Here is a 14,290-nt window from a genome sequence, read left to right as displayed (position 1 = left end):
TAGGAGCAGATCTCAGTGAATGAGGTCCTTGAGGCTTTAAGGACGATGGCTGCAGGCAAGGCATCGAGCCCGGATGTCATCCCGATGGAGATTTATGAAGCTCTACAGACAGAATTGACCCCTTTATTGCTGGATTTGTTCTTATCAGTATAACAGAAGGGGGTCCCTCCGCAATCTTGGCAGGAAACCAACATCGTGATATTTTTGAAGAAGGGAAAGGTTTCAATAGACCCCGCTGCATATAGACCAATATCTCTAATCAACACTGATGAGAAACTGTATTCTAAGATTTTGCCCCTTAGAATGTCCAGGATAATCGGGACCTTAGTGAGTCCATGGCAGCATGGCTTCATCCCTGGTAGAAGTACATCGGATTATGTCCGAAGGGTTATTTTTTATTTGACATCGCTAAAGCCACAGGGACCCAGATGTCCCTGATATTGTTGGATGCGCAAAAAGCATTCAACCAAGGGGAATGGGCTTATCTGTGGCAAAACTTAAAAGCTAAGGGATTTGGTACGCAAATAATAATGGCCATTCAGGTTATGTATGTTGAAGCACATGCAAAAATTCAGCTAACGGGAAAGGAATCGGGTAGGATCAAGATCACTCGGGGGACGAGGCAAGGGTGCCCATGCTCCCCTATTTTATTTGCCCTGTACATAGACCCATTGGCTATAATACAAACGTACTAGCCTATGCAGACATCGCGGTCGTTACCTCGGATCCACAAGGCGCTATAGACAAGAGTGAAAGGCTCGCAGTAGAATTTGGGAAACAATCAGGCTACAGCCTGCATACCAACAAAACACAGATAGTATGCACCAGTAATACGCAAGTTCAGGATCCACGCATGATAGATTCAGCTACTTATCTTGGTATAGTTATCACTGCAGAGATTGGCAAGACATGGGAAATAAACTCAGCTCCTCTTTTTAAAAAAATGGAGGGTAGACCTGAAGAGACTGGACAATTTGCACTTCTCTATTATCGTCAGGGCAAATGTTATAAAAATGACAATGTTTCCTAGGGTGCATCCCTGTGGAGCCGGAAAATGTATTATTTAAAAAGGCAGAGGGAATCTTTTCTCTATTTATATGGGGCTATAAGGAAATTAGGAGATCTCTAAAGTTTATGACCTTACCACAACACAGAGGGGGGTTGGCAGTTCCTAATCTTTTCTACTACTTTTGGGTAGTAATGCTGCAAAATATGAATATTTTATTCAGGCCACAAAGATGGGATCAGGCCGGGGTAGTGGAGGGGGACAAAGAGACACCGCCATCTATCTATGAGCTAGCAGTTGACAAGCTGGCTTCAGGGCTAGTATTAAGCCAGCTGGAAGGAAGCTATTATAAGAAAACACGCTTTAAGATTATAAGAGCTGCCTGGAATATATGGCAGAAGATTAGTAAGCACATGGAGATACCTAGAATTCAAAGGTATACTTTGCTGTGGCGCTCCTCGGCCTTTCCGGCCCCTTTTTATGATAACATAAGCAAAATATAGGAAAAGGTAGGAATAAAACAGATTTGGGATATCACAGACTAGAACGGGGTTGCTTCATTCAAGGAACTCCAGATACAATATGGGTTGGATTCGAGCACTATCTTTAAATATATACAATTAAGGGTGCTTATAAATAAGCTGGTTTTGCAACCGAGTCACCTGGCTCCCATCCCGCTATTAGAACTGCTAACGAAAAAACAGCTTTGTTTTAAGGATGTGTACACAATTTTGATGGAGGCCAACCCGGATGATATCTCTAAAGTAGAAAGTGCATGGGCAGTTAAATTGGATATAGAAACAAAAAAAGGAGTACCACCACCGTGGAATCAAAAATTCCTAATGGGGTGTGTGATTGAACAAAAGTGAGAAAGTTCTCCTTTTGTTAATAAATCCCTCACTCACCACCTAGTGGTGACATGCTTCATCATCGGGGTCCACCCTAATGACCTAGCGCCATCAGGGTGTGCTACAACACCTGTTTACAGTGGAGCAGGTTGTGGGTGAAGGTGCATAAACAAAAGGTGTGTAAAAAATTGTCCTGGTTTAACTTGTGAGAAACTAATTTTTATTATTTTCAAGCAACTGGACAATGTTAAAAACAATGGCGAGATAGAGTGAGGGTGATTATGACCTGTGTATCTCTGTGTGTCTGGTCTACATTTTTCAGCTGTGAAGGTATTAATTAACCAGGTTTTCTTCAGGACCAAAAACCAGAGGAGTGGATGGTCTGCGTCCCCTAAAAGACGCACCCGATCCTACTCTCTGGAACCACAAGGAGGCAAAAGTGTGCCTGTGGTGTCAGCTTAAACCGCAATGGGTAAGCATAAAAATAATCAAAATACTCTCAATGGGGTATTGATAGGCGTCGTATGGCAGGGAACGGTTATGCTCGTCTAAAACGTATTAGTTTAGTTGTGAGGTTAGAAGCCGTAAACCTAATTCGGTCCGCCGCCCTGCTACATTGAGACCATTTTGTTCCTATTGATAAACCCAGGGGCACAGGAGTACTCCCTGTTCACGCAATGTGAACACAATCCCTTGCTCTCCCTTCTGTTTTTTCAGTTAAATTGGATAACCCGGAGGTAGATATCTGTAGATCATTAGAGGTCTCCAAAAATCTTTTTAACTGCAAACCTCAAGGCCCAAACTTTTAAAACGCTGTTTAGACTCTATTTTACTACGGCTAAACCTTGGGCATGGGGGAAAAGGGATAATAGATGTCCAAGTTGTGATCGGGGCCCAGATTATCTAATACATATGTTTGCTGACTGTGGTAAACTGGTCAGCTTGAGGGAAGGTATTGAACAGTTTTTATGCAAAAATTGGGGGCGGTCAGTATCTTTAACATCAACTATGTTGATAGCTGGATTTGACAAAAGGTTACAGTTAGAACTCCCTCAAGTGTACTTACGTTTCATGGTGACAGCTGTCTATGGTATATTGATTGCCACTAAGTGGAAGGATGTCGAACCACCAACCTATCAGGCATGGTATGCTAGACTCTATCATATATATAATTTAGAGATTGCACTGTATAAATGTAAAGGTAGGAGTGGGAGGGCAAGGGGCCGACAGATATGGTGGCTACTGATGAAACAGTAGGGGAAACCGAGGTAGAATTCAGGTTTATTTACTATGTTTCTTTGTCTTTATATACTCCCTTTGTGCTCTCAGCTTTCCCTGTTTGCGTTCTGCTCTTTTGTTGTTTTCTTTCTCTCTCCATTTTCTTTTGCTCTCCTCCTCTTTTTCTGTCTAATGAAGTTGGACTTCTTTTGCTGTTCGGAATATGTAAACACTGGTATGTCCGATATAAACAGTATGTAGTTATTGATTCCTGGAAAAAAAATAAAAAAATAAAAGGAAGTGCAGCAACTGTTCTAGTCTACTTACCCTCTTGCCCTGTGTAAGTGACCCGGAGCTCACCTCCCACAGCCACGTGGTCTGCCTGCTAGCAGCCACCAACCAAAAGCCCCCTACCCGCCATAGGCTAACATTGGGCCTACTCTCTCTGCACCCGGCTGCCCCTGTGCCGCTGAGGTTGTACCAACTGTACTTACCTGAACCTGGGAGACCTCGGAGTCTAACCCCAGTCGAGTACTTACCTAAAAACCGATAACCTACATTTTCTCCATAGGGTAACATTGACTGGTTTTCACTTGGAAATTCTTCTAAGTGTTGAGTTTTGAAACTTTGAAATATTCACTAAAAATCATCCGATCAACGAAAACTTATTTACTCACCTGTTACGAGGAGAGATCCCAGTGCTGGATCTTTGTGCCCAGCACTGACCTTAAAAAGTAATTACAACTGTGATTTTCTAATAATCTGATTTTCCTCCATAGGATAACATTGGCTGGTTTTTGCCAGAAATTCTTCTGTCGATATTTGAAAAATACAAATATTCCTTAAAAATTGCCTATGTAACGATTTCTTTCAACTGTTTACCGGAGATGCACCAGGGCTGAATCCAGGATCCAGCCCTGAGTAAGAAAAACCTACGTAAAGTAACGAATATTGCATTTTACTTCAAATCCCCATTGAGCTCAATGATGTAATTGTGTTGAACTTGTGTTGCATATTCGAACAACTGTATCTATTGCATTGAAAAGTCTATTGCTATTTGAAAGTATTCAACTGTAGCATCTCATTCTGAGAAAGTATTTTTATACCTACTTGTGGTTCTAAAATAAAACAAAATTATATTTTTATATACAAAACAATTGGCCTTTGCTGACTTAGTGTGTACAACAACTGCTTTACACTGTCCTCTGATACTGCCTTACTGCTCGACCAAGCTACCACTTTAGTGAGTAATGTTACATCTAACTTTAACCTCTGCCAAACCTGCAGGGACTGTGGACTCTGTGCACGCTGTACCTTACTTTGGTGCAGTATATACAGAGCCACATTCTTACACTTAGCAAACTAATTTAGAGGAGAAAGCACAGAGACTGGTGTCTTGATTAGCAGGCTACCAGCAGACTAGTCTGAAACCTCATTAAATCAAGCAAAATGTGGGGGCAACCATAAAAGCAGATCATACTTTACTACAGCAACCATGCAGAATGGGCACGTTCCTACAATAGTTTTAAATGTTAATCTTTATTCTCAAAATAGATTCTTCTGAAAAAGCCAAACACATTTTGATTAATATATATATTTGTTTGTGCCTCCTCTTTAGGACCGTCTCATTCCCGGTGCATATAAGTTTGATGCCCTAATTACTACTTTTGAGATGGTGTTGTCTGACTGCCCTGAGCTGCGTGAGATTGAGTGGCGCTGCGTGATCATTGATGAGGCCCACAGGCTGAAGAACCGCAACTGCAAGCTTTTGGACAGCCTCAAGCACATGGACCTGGTATGTTTTTGGGATCTCTAAAAATACGTCATAAGTAAAAGGAAATGGCTGCCTTTAACACCTGGATCTGCATCTTGAGGAACACCATGGAAAGCAGAGTAGAGATGCATGAAGCCAGTGGCCTCAAACAGATTGCCATAGAGGCTGTGGTGGTGGAGTATGAGAAAAAAGCATCCACATGGAGTTTGCTTTTCACTAACTTAATGTAACCACATTACTTCCTGCTTTCATTCCTTGTGAAAGGGGCACCCTTGATTTAAACTATCAGTACCTCTACATTGTCATTGTAGATCTTTGGATTTGATCCCTGTTGGCATGTACATCCGCCGAGGCCCTTACACTGACCTATTTCCTCACTGCATGCTGACTTTTTGTTTCCTATTAAGATGCTATTGTTAAACTAACCCATTGAAATCCCCACATATTCAGTCTTTGCGGTGTCTTGCCCCTCTCCTCCAGGTCGAAAACCAAAATCTTTATTCTCTTTTTGTCCTGATAGGCTTTCTCTTCTGTATCTCTAGGAGCATAAAGTCCTGCTGACTGGCACACCTTTGCAGAACACTGTTGAGGAACTTTTCAGCTTGCTGCACTTTCTAGAGCCATCACAGTTCCCTTCTGAGTCTGAATTCCTTAAAGACTTTGGTGACCTGAAGACTGAGGAGCAGGTAATAATCATACCATTTGCAATGAAGATTTGCTTTTTTTGGTGTGGTATTTATTCCCAACCGTGATTGAATTGTGAGAGAAAAAGTATAAAAATTTTGAATGTCAACCCATAATTGCCCTTCATATCTGACATTTGAAAAATGATGCTAAGGCCTTGAACTCCATTCCTTCCCTATAGTGGTAAAATTAGGTAGAACATGGATGTAGGGAAAAAGTCTTTGCATGACTTGGAAAATCTGTGCTTCCTTGCCCAGTTAGTGGTTTCTGGCCTTCCTTTGTTTTTTCGGTTGACATTAAAGTGTGTGAGACTACTAGAGATGCTCCATGTTAATTGAAGTCACTCAACAGTAGAGTCTTGCTCACAGTAGTTTCTCCCCGAGTGAAGGGCCATTGCTGCCTCTCTGCACAGAGTAGTTTATACCCTCCCTCCCCAATTAAAGGACCATTGCAGCCTCTTCACCAGAGTTTGGGGTTACTGTCGATTATATTTATCTTCTGGAGGTAAGAGAAACCATTAGTCTCTCCCATGTAAAATCTACCCAGTCCTCATTTACCATGTGTGCTGTATGGCGCTGTTGTAGGAAGCTGGCTCTGTATATACTAAACCAAAATGAGGTATAGTGTGCATAGCGTCCAGTGGAACCCCAAAGGTAGGCAGTGGTACACGTAGATAGCTCTTTACTCTCTATTTGTGGTAACCTGGTCACACAGTAAGGCTTTATCAGAGGGTAGTGTTAAGCATTTGTTGTACACACTCTGGCAGCAAATGATGTCACACACTCAAGACTGAACTCAGACCAATTTGTTTGTGAAAAAATGTTATATAGTTATATTTACTTTCTAGAACCAAGCAACCCTGGTACAGTCAGTGTAAATGGTACTTTTGAAGGCAGGTTGAACAATACAAGCAAGCTGAATGAAAATTACTTTTTTACATATTTATAAATACAGTGGATATTACTGTTAGATTACTTTTGATTACTTTCAGATTACTGTATGGATTACTTTTTCTTCTCAAGTGTGATATGCCTAGATATCAAGCTGAAACATTTCTTAGAGAAAAGGTTAGTCGAGAAGTGTTTAGATATTTGCAGTTTTTCAAGCTGTCCTATAAAACCAACTCCACGGTTAAAACAATTTTCACAAGAAGGCAGTCAATGCAGTCCTATGGGAAGAAATGTGGTGATCTCTTTCAAGGTAAGTACTTGGGTTTGGGGTTGGTGTTCGGGGTTAGAACCAGGGTACCTCCAGGGTCTAGAATGCACTCTCAAGCCCCCTCAGCGGCACTAGGGTGGCCGGGTGCAGAGTGCTTTGGTCCAATGTTATCCAATGGGGGGTGGGAGGGTTCTGGTTGGTGTTTGCTTACGAGCAGGCCACAAGGTTGTGGAAGCAAAGCTCCTGGTGTTCGGCTCAGGACAAAAGGGGATTCCAGTTAGCATTCGAAGTACACCTGCAGAGGCTGGGTATGGCTAAGTGCAGAGTTCTGTTTTGGCATTGGGTGCCCTGTGGATTACAATGGGGATTCCCCGGTCGCAACAAAGACTATAGGCTTGGGGATGAAGATCTTCTGGAAGTAACCACTGGTTGGAGAGGTAAGTTGGGATGCTCGTGTAGGAAAGTGGGTGTTCGAGGCATGTGGGCTGCTGAATTCATATCTGTGCATAGATCGCCGCCTAGTGTTGGGTCCGGATGATCGCACATTGTTGTCCTGGAAGAGTCTTCGAAGTATCACGAGATAGGTGGCTCCTCCCCTGGACTACAGTGCGCATGGGCATCGACTCCATCCTCAGATTGTTTTTTTCCGCCATTGGGTTCGGATGTCTTTGGGTTCCCTCTAGTCGGAATCAATAAAGAACTTTTCTTAAGACCAAAAGGTCTTTAGTTTCTTCGTCGGTATAGTCTTGCGTTTGGTGCCTAACCATTCCAGCTCTGTTCCGAGCCGGATTCCTTACACCCGCGTGCTTTCGGCGCAGAGGGCCCAGTCGACGCCTCAGACCCTATCGACTGTTCATTGTGGACCGAAGTCCGTTCAAGAGATATCCCGTCTGCAACTCAAAGTATCCCCACATCGACGTCCACCCGGGGTGCAACAAGTGTCTGTCGCCGGACCACGATGAAGCCAGTTGCATGGCTTGTTCCCGCTTCAGGTCCAAGAAGACGCTTAAGCATCGACGCGCTGCGCGCCAGGAGGCCCAGCACACTGCACCGGCGCCTGCGGACATTTTCGATGCCGGGGATGTCGAAGAAGAAGCTAACCGGGACATCGGGGACAACCTGTTGAATCCCGCGTCAGACGTCAACTACAACTACGACGCGGACGCCGAAATGTTCGAAGCTGAAGAAGTCGTCGACTAGGTAGGGGACGACGACTGGGCCTTTGGGGCCATGGAGGATAGCTCGGACGAAGAGCTACCTCGCACTGACACCGGGGCCGTACCGATTCATAAGGCTCAGGTCGAGGGATCGCCACTAGGCCTTAACCAAGATCTTACGATGGGTTCTACGGCCCCGCCTTCGGGCTCGGCCACGGACGTTGGTATTGAGCCGCACCCTGGAAAATCGAAACCGAAAGTGAAACCTACGGTCTCGACACAAGAAACAGCACTGGTGCCCACCTCGAAACCGAAAGTGCACATTACTTTGGTCGGATCCAAGGCCTCGGAGCCCTCGGCGCCGAAGAAGCAGAAGGGTGTTGTCGATACGAAGGCTCAAGTCAAGGGCGTCGAGACGAAGTCTGCCGCGCCGAAGACTAAAGTCAAGGTGGTCGAGCCGAATAAGTCAGCGCCGAAGGCGGTCGACACCAACAAAGGACTCGGTGACCCGAAGGTTCTCGAGACTCCGCGTCAACATGACAAGGCCAAGAGCATCCTCTCCATCCCCAGATTGGTTTTTTTCCGCCATTGGGTTCGGATGTACTTTCTCGACTCCAGTTCGGAAACTTGTTATATCTCTTTTCTAAGGCCGAAAGGCCTTCGGGGCGTCGGTATTGTCTCGTTCGGTGCCTACTTTCTCCAGTTCTTCGAACAGGAAGTCGAAGGCCACTTTTGACTTTCGACACCAAAGGCCCAAACTACGACGATGATGGACCGAAGTCGTTTTAAACGATGCCCCGTCTGCAACTCAAAGTACCCTCACACTGATGTGCACCCAGTGTGCAATAAATGTTTATCCCCGGACCACGACGAGGCCAGCTGTATGGCCTGCTCAAAGTTCCGGTCGCAGAAGACGCTTCGAGTTCGACGTGCAGCAAGACAGTCAGCGCAGAAGTCTGCGCCCGAGCCAGAAAACATCTTCGAGGCTGGTGACGAAGAAGGCGCCGACGAAGAAGATCCTGACCAGCAGTCGGACCCAGCGTCGGAACATGACTCCAACTTCGATGTAGACGAAGACGATGAGGACTACGTCCATGATGAAGACGTCGTCGAGGTAGGGGACGACGCAGAGGCCATCGGTGGCGTCGATGACCACTCCAGTGATGAGTCGGGCCCAACCGCAGTAGCCGGGCCTAAAACTGACAATACGCTCCCTACGGCTCAGGTCGAGGCATCGCCGGAAGGTTCTTTGAAAATGTCCGCAGCATGTTTGAGGACTCCTTTCAGCATAGTCAATGTCTTTGCCAATTTTTCAGAGGTGGAGAAAGTATCAAATAAGAAATCTTCTTCCACAGGTTCTGCATGCATTTCCACGTCATGGTTGAGGGATGCCCTTTCTATTAAAGCGTTAAACGCCGCTGTGTCTTCAGTAGGCGAGGTTTTGACTTTGTAAGACTGAATGTCCGGTGCAGCTTGTGGATCATCAGGGTCTGCAGCATCAGTCCATTGCTGAGGTTCCTCCTGATCAGTGTCATTATGATAGGTGAACGCTGTCTGACCGTATTCATCACCCATGTCCTCCTCGCTTTGCGCTGGAGAATATGCCACCTGTTGGGAATAGCTCTCAACATGTTCAAAAAGAACTGGTGAGGTGGTCGAGTCCTCCTTCCATTTAAGAGGGATTTTGTACGCCTCCAAGGGATGTTCTGGTGCGATTTTCCGTTTATGGATGGTGAACCTGCCAGATTCCGAGTCGATGAAGAGTTTCGACTGGTTGTCATACGAGGGCTCTTGGAACATTACCCCCTCAGGAGTGGACTTCGAAGGCGCGGACAGTCTTAAGGATGTGTCGGTGCCTTTGTGCTGCTCGAGATGCTTGGGTCGAGCCGGTGGCGGCAGACCGTATTTAATTTGAGGGTGACTTGTGGACGAGCCGACCTTTTTAAAGCTTGCCGTAGTGTTCGATCCGAGCTGCTTCGGCGGCTCACTAGCATGCTTGCTTCCTTGCGTCTACTCGAGCTCACGGTGCGTAGCATGTACGGCCTTGGGCGTCGATGCAATCTGCTGTTTCGGGTCAGGTTTGGTCTTCGACTCGAGAGCTTTCCCCAGTTGCGGTTTGAACGCTGAAATCTTCGGCTCGACAGCCTTCTTGGTCTGGAGACCTTTGGTCTTGTCGCCATGCTTGGGCGTCGATGTTGACTCCGACGTGACGTGCTTGACTGTAAAGCTTGGCTTCGGCGCCCCGGTCTTCGAGGCGGCGCCCCCTTTTGACCCCGAAGGGCTGTCGACAGTCTTTGACTTGACTGGCGTCGGCGTGTTGGATGGCGTCGATCCGACAACAACTTTTAGTAGTTTCGGTTTTGCCTCTGTAGGTTTCGGTTTCGATTTTGAAAGATGGACCGATGGCTCCTTTGAAGTATTCTTAGCCGGGCCAAGACGCGGGGCTATAGAATGTGGGTGCTACGAGCGACAAAAAAGACCTACCACACGAAGGTGCTATGCGGCAAAATGGAAGGTTCACACAGTGGTGCAGCAAGAAGAAACTACACAAGAAGATGACAAGGGAATCAACGTGCTAAGATATCTCACGCACCTGCTGAAAGCAAAACGAAGTTCATCCTCGCTAAGAGTACACCTAGCAGCGATAGTAGCCTACACAAGATGAGAGATAGGAAAGAGCTTCTTTACATCACAAGTAGTAAAGAGATTCCTGGAAGGGGCAAAGAGGATTGCACCACCTAAGAGGATGCCGCCACCGGCATGGAACCTTAATTTAGTCCTAACAGAGCTCATGAAAACGCCCTTTGAACCCATCCATAAGGCCTCCCTAAAAATGAAGACAACCTTTCTGGTGGCAATCACCTTGCTGCACAGGGTAAGCGAGCTACAAGCACTAACACTGCAAGAACCATACATACAAATACACAATGATAGGGTGGTAATGAGAACTGACCCACACTTTATGCTAACGGTGGTGTCGAGGTTCCACATGAACCAGACAGTACAAATACCAAGCTTCTTTCAGAAACCATCCGCAAGCACAGAGAGTGCACTGCACACTCTGGACGCTAGAAGCGTCCATTACATGGAAACCACTAAGGAGCACAGGAAAACAAAGCAGTTCTTGTGTCCTTCGCAAGCAGTTTCCTGGGTAGACCAGTAACAAAGGGAACCATCGCACAATGGATCGCACAAACTATACAATTCTGCCACAAACAGGCAGGCCAAGAACTAGCAGAGGGGGCACGAGCCCACTCTACCAGGAAGAAGGGAGCAACAATAGCCTTCCTGGCTAACACACCCATCCAAGACATATGCCTGCCGGCAAAATGGGCTTCAGTGCACACGTTCACTAAGCACTACTGTGTGGATATGCAAATGAACAAGGAAGCACAAGTAGGACAAAAGGTGCTTCAACATATATGTAACAACCAAAGCTCATCTTCCACCCAACCGCCACAAACGTAACAAACCGCTACAAAGTCTATGCACAGCATAGTGAATCCAGAAAGATTCACGCTACAAAACAAATAGTTTCTTGCCTGTCGGTGTAGTTTTGCAGCTTAAAGATCTTTCTAGATTCACTAGCGAACCCACCCACCTCCGCCAGAAAGATGAGGCAGGAGAAGAAGGTGGTAATACAAGGACAATATAGAAACAGACACCTTAAAGGACTAAGCGGAAAAATCACTTACTTGAAGAAGAAATAGAAAACATTGTCAAAGGATTCAAAAACAGAAGGCAAAAACAAGAAAAAAGAATCCGAAGATGGCGCCCAAAGGTGGGAGTTTCCGCAGGAAGAGTGCCAACGTCACAGGAAGTACACCAAAAGGTGGGACGTCGGCACCCACCTGGGCTACGAAGAAAAAAAAAGAAAGAAAAGACTACGATTACGGACCCAACCACTAGACCGTGGAATAATGCACAGCATAGTGAATCCAGAAAGATCTTCAAGCTGCAAAACTACACCGACAGGTAAGAAACTATTCCTTCTTTGTGTCCTTCGCAAGCAGTTTCCTGGGTAGACCAGTAACTAAGGCCACCATCGCGCGATGGATCGCACAAACAATACAATTCTGCCACAAACAGGCAGGTCAAGAACTAACAGAGGGGGCACAAGCCAACTCTACCAGAAAAAAAGGGAGCAACAATAGCCTTACTGGCTAACACACCCATCCAAGACATATGCCTGGCGGCAACATGGGCTTCAGTGCACACGTTCACGAAGCACTACTGCGTGGATGAATGAACAAGGAAGCACAAGTAGGACTGTGAGAAAGGGGTTCTATATATACCGGACCAGAATAAGGTACAGTGTGTATAGAGTCCACAAACCCCCCGAGGTATAACAGAGGTGAAAACCAGGTATGACCTTACTCTCTAAAGTGGTATCTTGGTCGAGTAGTAAGGCAGTACCAGAGGGCAGTGTAAAGCATTTGTTGTACACACTCAGTCAGCATAAGGTTTCACACACTCAAAGACTGAACGCCAGGCCAATTGTTTTTATATCAAAAGATATAGTTGTTTTATTTCTAGAACCAACAGGTATCAAAAAATATACTGTTCTCAATAGGAGAGGTCTCAGATGAGTACTTTGCAGTAAGGCAATAAACTTCGTAAAGACAATAGGTACAGTGGTTGCAGTAGACAACACATATCTCCACACAATTTAGCATTTAGCTCAATGGATTTCCTTATATAAATACAGTTGATTACTTTGTAGATTTATTTATTTATTTATTTTGAAAGTTTTATATAGCGTGAACAAGATCTTTGCAGATATCAGAGCGCTTTACAATGCAAGGAATAACAACAAGAGAGTGAGTGGCAGGTCATCAGGTAGAGTGAGATTATACGTGGGGGAGCAAAGTAGAACGGGTACATCAATAGTGCAAGTATTATAGATAAATGTGCGCATAGTCAGGTGAACCAATAATACAAATAAAACACATAATCGTAGAGTACGAGCAACATAGTACAGATAAATGTGCGCATAGAAAGTCAGGTAAAGCAATAATACAAATAATAAACATAATCGTAGAGTTCGAGCAACATAATACAGATCGGTGAAGAGACTTTACAGCTCATAGGTCATGTGCATTTGGCCATGAGAATAGCTTTTACTTCTTTCTTAAAAATTGTGATGGAGGAGATGAGCCTGGTTTCAGGCGGAGTGAGTTCCAGATCCTGGGTGCCATTCCTGAAAAGGAGCGTTTATAAGTTTTTACTTTCCGGAATCTTCGAGGTTTTAGCAGAAGGTTGTTTTTGCCTCTAGTGTTTCTAGAGCCGCCAGAGATTGACAGCTTCTGAGTGAGGTATCCGGGAGAGCTCAGGTGTATAGCCTTGTGTGTCATGCAGGCGATTTTCAGATGTATTCTGGCTTCAAAAGGCAGCCAGTTCAGGGATTTCAGGTCAGGGGAGATATGTGAGTGTTTTTTTGACCCAGTGATGAGTCTCGCTGCAGCGTTTAGAGAAGCTCTTAGGGGTGCAGTAGTGGTTTAACGGGAGACCGCAGAGGGCGGTGCTGCCGTATTCAATTCGCGGGATTACTAGCGCTTGTACTGCAGTTTGGAAGTCTTTGGCAGGTAGGAAGGGTTTAAGTTTCCTCAGGGTGTTGATTTGGTAGTTCGCTCCCTTGGTAGCCTTGCTGATATGATGCTGCATGTTGAGATTAGAGTCGAGGGTTATGCCTAGAGATTTTGCTGAATCCACTATGGTGGGTTGGACATTGAGTGCAGTTAGCTGTTTAAGCCAGGTTTGAGTGGTAGAGATCTTCGCGGGAGGTGAGATCAGAAGGAATTCTGTTTTCAGGGCATTGAGTTTGAGATGATTATCGGCAAGCCAAGATTGGGTGCTTCTGAGCGTTGAGTTCAGGAGTAAGATGTCATTGGGGGATTGTAGTTTGAGATATAGTTGGGTGTCATCTGCATACATGTGAAAAAGTGCATTGGATGCTTGTAACAAGGTGGTGAGAGGTTCCATAACTAGGTTGAACAAGGTTGGTGATAGGGAGGATCCTTGGGGGACGCCTAACGAAACAGGTACTGGTGCGGACATCATGTTGTTACTCTTGAATTTCTGCGTCCTGTTGTGTAAAAATGAGGTGAACCACTTGAGAACAGTCCCAGATAGACCCATTCTTGTGTTCAAAAGATCGAGTAAGTTCTCATGTTTAACCGTGTCGAATGCTGAGGAGAGATCAAGAAGGATGAGGAGGCAGGTATCCTTTTGATCTAGGATTTGAAGGGCGTCGTCAATTATGTGAGTCATAGCAGTTAAAGTACTGTGTCCTGCTCGGAAGCCTGATTGATGAGGGTTGAGGAGATCAAACTGATCAATGTGTTTAGTCAGTTGTAGTTGTGCGCATTTTTCCAATAGTTTGGCGAGAGTGGGAATATTGGTAATGGGGCGGTAATTGTTTAGGTCGGATGGGTCGGCAGTAGGT

At 45.3% G+C, this 14,290-nt stretch overlaps 1 protein-coding gene across 1 annotated transcript in view; it reads left to right on the top strand.

Annotated features, from left to right (window-relative positions):
- CHD8 (chromodomain helicase DNA binding protein 8) overlaps nucleotides 1-14,290 on the top strand; it is a 911,220-nt gene that overhangs the window by 386,833 nt on the left and 510,097 nt on the right. The window contains exons 13-14 of the mRNA XM_086919771.1: nucleotides 4,691-4,867; nucleotides 5,389-5,532. Coding sequence (XP_086775897.1) covers nucleotides 4,691-4,867; nucleotides 5,389-5,532 — 321 coding nt within the window. The remainder of the gene's footprint in view (nucleotides 1-4,690; nucleotides 4,868-5,388; nucleotides 5,533-14,290) is intronic.

The sequence above is a fragment of the Lissotriton vulgaris genome, chromosome 5 (assembly GCF_964263255.1).
Source record: "Lissotriton vulgaris chromosome 5, aLisVul1.2, whole genome shotgun sequence".
NCBI lineage: Eukaryota > Metazoa > Chordata > Amphibia > Caudata > Salamandridae > Lissotriton > Lissotriton vulgaris.
This window is presented reverse-complemented; position numbering and strand designations above follow the sequence as displayed.